Source organism: Anarrhichthys ocellatus, unplaced genomic scaffold, assembly GCF_004355925.1.
Source record: "Anarrhichthys ocellatus isolate YVR2014 unplaced genomic scaffold, GSC_Weel_1.0 scaffold16, whole genome shotgun sequence".
In the NCBI taxonomy this organism is placed as follows: Eukaryota; Metazoa; Chordata; class Actinopteri; order Perciformes; family Anarhichadidae; genus Anarrhichthys; species Anarrhichthys ocellatus.
Genome location: NW_022280046.1, coordinates 9,350,258 through 9,354,725, shown reverse-complemented (window position 1 = coordinate 9,354,725; position 4,468 = coordinate 9,350,258). Strand labels below are relative to the sequence as shown.

The 4,468-nt window shown below is 40.6% G+C and overlaps 1 protein-coding gene across 1 annotated transcript in view; it reads left to right on the top strand.

The window, feature by feature from the left end:
* dcc (DCC netrin 1 receptor) overlaps positions 1-4,468 on the top strand; it is a 232,478-nt gene that overhangs the window by 167,651 nt on the left and 60,359 nt on the right. Inside the window, exon 16 of the mRNA XM_031855714.1 lies at positions 226-321. Within this exon, the coding sequence (XP_031711574.1) occupies positions 226-321 (96 nt within the window). The remainder of the gene's footprint in view (positions 1-225; positions 322-4,468) is intronic.

The following is a 4,468-nucleotide window of genomic DNA, read 5'->3' as shown; positions in this document are numbered from 1 at the left end:
CTCTCCCTCTCTCTATGTCTCTCTCTCTCTCTCCCTCTCTCTCTCTCTCTCTCTCTCTCTCTCTCTCACTCTCTCTCTCTCTCTCTCTCTCTCTCTCTCTCTCTCTCTCTCTCTCTCTCTCTCTCTCTCTCTCTCTCTCTCTCTCTCTCTCTCTCTCTCTCTCTCTCTCTCTCTCTCTCTCTCTCTCTCTCTCTCTCTCTCTCTCTCTCTCTCTCTCTCTCTCAGAGCCGAGCTCGCACTATGTGATTTCCCTGAAGGCATTCAATAACGCAGGCGAGGGTGTCCCTCTGTATGAGAGTGCTGTCACTCGATCCCTGACAGGTACAATCACACACACTGATAATCACAGTAATCCTGTGTTTACAGCACACTGTTGCTGTGTTCATACACAATATGATATGATATGTGAGGAGCAGATATGAGAACAGGTTACATATCAGTCAGATGATTATGTCAGAGTCAGTATATGAAAATACCCAGAGTGCAAAGTGCTGTGACTGCTGTGAGTATGACGGTGATGCGACCACAGTACTACTATTAGAAGTAGTGACAGTAGTAGAGTATTGGTGCTGTTTACACCTGTGATCACGTGATCGCATCTCGCTTCTCTGCTCTTGCAAAGAAACGTGTGCATGATTTGTCTGCAAAGACCAAATGCGTTGTTGTCTTTAACTACCTGGAGGCAGCGATTCACCTCCTGTGTCTAGCCTGCGAATTAAAAGAAGAGGAAGAAGAAGAAATAAAACTAAACAGACTGGGACTATTCCTTGGGACTATCGCTAGAGCCGTGGACACAGCCAGGGAATGCGATTTGAGAACCAACTGGAGATGAGGAACAAAATGTGGCTTTAATGACGTATTTTCTGTTGTCAGGGACGTATCAGGATGCGTTAGCGTTTACACAAGAAAAGACATGTTGTGAAATAAGTCAAAGACCACCTTCAAGGGGCGACCAGATCAGATGCATTTGTTTTTAGAGCTGTCCACTCGTGATCAGGTCGCCTAAAACCCAATTTTAAAACCAAGTGTAAACAGCGTCATATTATAGATCATCAATAGAAATATCAATACTAACACGAATCACATTACACTTGCTCGTGTTTTCGGTGAACTGAATATTTATCCGTTTGCAACCAATGCTGACGCTCGGTGTGGTTTGCATACGTGGATGTCTAGTGCAGTAAAAGGAGAGGAGACATCAGCTGCCGTCCACTCCACCCAAGCCTCCAAAGTCTCACATCAACTGGACCAGAGAGCTCAGCATTCCAGATGTAGTGTTAACCGCATGAACATGCATCACATATAAAATATAGTAATAATATGAATTTGTAGTAAACAATTGTTTTAATTAACTGAATGTAAGCAGGAATATAATTAATGTACTGTATATGCAGAACATTTTTAATTCTAATTCTTTCATGAGAAGTAAACATATGTGTATATATATATATTACATTTTTACTTAGTTTTTTCTTTATATTTAACACCATAGCATCCGACCAGTTAAAAGAAACGATAAATGAACATGAACTAGTTCATTTAAGTCTATTTTAGTCTATTTCAGCTAGCTCTTACAGAAGTGTGGGCTTGCACCACACTGCAGCTATGTATGTAAATAACGTGACCATCGCAACACACACACACACACACACACACACACACACACACACACACACACACACACACACACACACTGAGCTAAAAAAGTAGCTGCAGTGTTAGTTAATGTGTTAGCAACACATTAGTTTTAGCTGGTCATGCTGTCCATATTTGTAACAGTAGCAGTGTTACTACCGTTTTGAGTAACTCATGTAGCAGCACTGGCCATAGTCGCGGTACTAGCGGTACTAGCAGCACAAGTCGTAGACTAGTAGCAGCAGCAGTAATAGCGACTATAGCAGGAGAGGCAGCTGGTTTCCGAAATATAGGCTAAATGTCTTGGTTTTGGGGACATAATCTGCAATCTCACTCAAGATATTCATAAAATAAGATTAAATAAAATAATCCTTTATTAGTCCCGCAGCAGGAAAATGTACAGGATTACAGCAGCATACAGTGGATAGTGCAAACAAGAGACATAGTCAAAACAAGATCTAAATAAGTAAATAAGTAACAAACACTAAAGAATATGTAATAAGTCAAAATTAAAAATCCACAATAGTTAAAATATAACAAAAAATATTATACATACAGACAGAATAATTTTTTATTGCACGGTGTATTTATATATAGCACAGATTTTTGTGTTGTGTTGTGTGGTCTACTGGGAGCACAGCTGGTTGTAGAGCCTGACAGCGGCAGGAAGGAAGGACCTGCGGTACCTCTACTTCACACCCCGGATGTGAATCAACCGGTGGCTGAAGGAGCTGCACAGAGCTGCCAGGGCGTCCCACATGGGGTGGGAGGTGTTGTCCATCAGGGAATGATAGCTTAGCCATCATCCTCCTTCATGAGGAAGTTTGTACTTGTAGTTGATTCATGAGAAACGATTTTAAAGAGATAGTCCGGCACTTGGGCCTCAATCTGCATCCAACAGTGCCGAGTCCTGAAATCTTCATCCAGAGTAAAAACATCTGTCCCAGCCATTTGTGTGTGTGTATGTGTGTGTGTGTGTGTGTGTGTGTGTGTAACATGTATGAACTAGGTGTGTGGCTCACACCCATTGCCATGACTGTAGGGGATGCGTTTGTGTGTCTGTGAGTGAGGGACTCATTAGCTTTTCCTGCCGACTATGGGCTGCAAAAGTGAGATAAATGAAACACATCCAACTCTCAGCCAAGTTTCATCTTATGAATTAAACAGCCGACCCTCCTCTGCTCACTCATGCAGCCCGTGGCGGACATAAATCCTTTATTGAGCTCATAAATATGCTACGTTTCTGAGGTTCCTCCTACCCTCACGATGTGATTTTCTTAACCTTCATTACGGGATGTGATTATAAACTTTTCAACAAAAGATTATTTCCAACTCGCTCTTGTTGTCTTTGATCGAGTTTTCTTGAAAATGAGGACGGGAGGAGCGATGAAGAGCGAGAGCGAGATAGGGGAGATGAAGGTCGGGTATGGATCCTAAAAAGAGAGAAACAGCAGGGGGAGCGAAGAGATTTGATGGACCTTAATGATAGCTCATGGGAAGAGGAGGGAATGACAGCAGGGAGAGAAGGAGGGCATGGGGATAGCAAGGAGAAGACAGAGGGAGAGGCGTGGGATGTAGAGAGAAAGTAAAACACATTGGGACAAAGGCGTCTTTAGCCACGCAGAAACAAACACACAAATGCACGTCGAGATTCATAAAGAAACAGCTTTTGCAGTCTGCTGAAACAGATTATAACGTCCCATGTTTACACGGAGCAGCAAAGGAACCAAACTATCAGCTGGATAAAGGTTCTGCTGCTGGCTCAGTCTACTTGACAGGATTCCCCTCCAGACATATTCTGAGATATAAAAAAAGTTATATTCTTTGAATAATAATTCTGTCTGATAGGGGGCTGCTACATTGTTTTCCCTTATTTGATAAAGCAATTTAAAAAAGTTCATTCATTTAATTCCACTTCCAAAAAAAACAAAAAAACGCTGATTTCCTGGTTAGCTTAGTGTTCTACACAGGCGATAAATCTGTGCTGGTGCTGGATGGATGAAAACCTTACCACATCTGGAATTGTGGAGAGATACATGGACACATCTGAGGTTCTGTAACACATAATACATCTAGAATTATATAGAGATACATAACATATCTGGAATTCAAAAGAGATATTTAGACACATCTGGAGTTCGTGATGTCTTTTGAAACATATATACATCTGGAGTTCTTTAGAGATACATATACACATCTGGAGTTCTTTAGAACTACATATTTACATCTGTAGTTCCTTAGAAATTCATATACACATCTGGAGTTCCTTACAAATAGATATACACATCTGGAGTTCTTTAGAAATATGTATATACATCCGGAGTTCTTTAGAAATACATATATACATCCGGAGTTCTTTAGAAATACATATACACATCTGGAGTTCTTTAGAAATTCATATTCACATCTGGAATTCTAAAGAGATACATACACATCTGGAATTATAAAGAGATACATATAAACATCTGGAATTCTAAAGAGATACATATACACATCTGTATATATTTCTATAGAGATATGTAGACACATCTCTAGAAACATTTAGAAACATGTAAAATCATTAAACACTTCTATAGAAATACAGTATGTGCAGACGTGGAGTTCCGTAAACATACAGATATAATATGTATACATATATCCAGAGATATAGAGTCTTACATGGAGTTCTGTAGAGATACAGTCTCACATGGAGTTGTAGTGTGACAGTCAGGAGTTGATAAGCTGAGACCCTGAGGGCTGAGACAGAAACTAAACCCATTACTGTTCTGACAAGGTCATCAACAGTGACACACACACACACACACACACACACACACACACACACACACACACA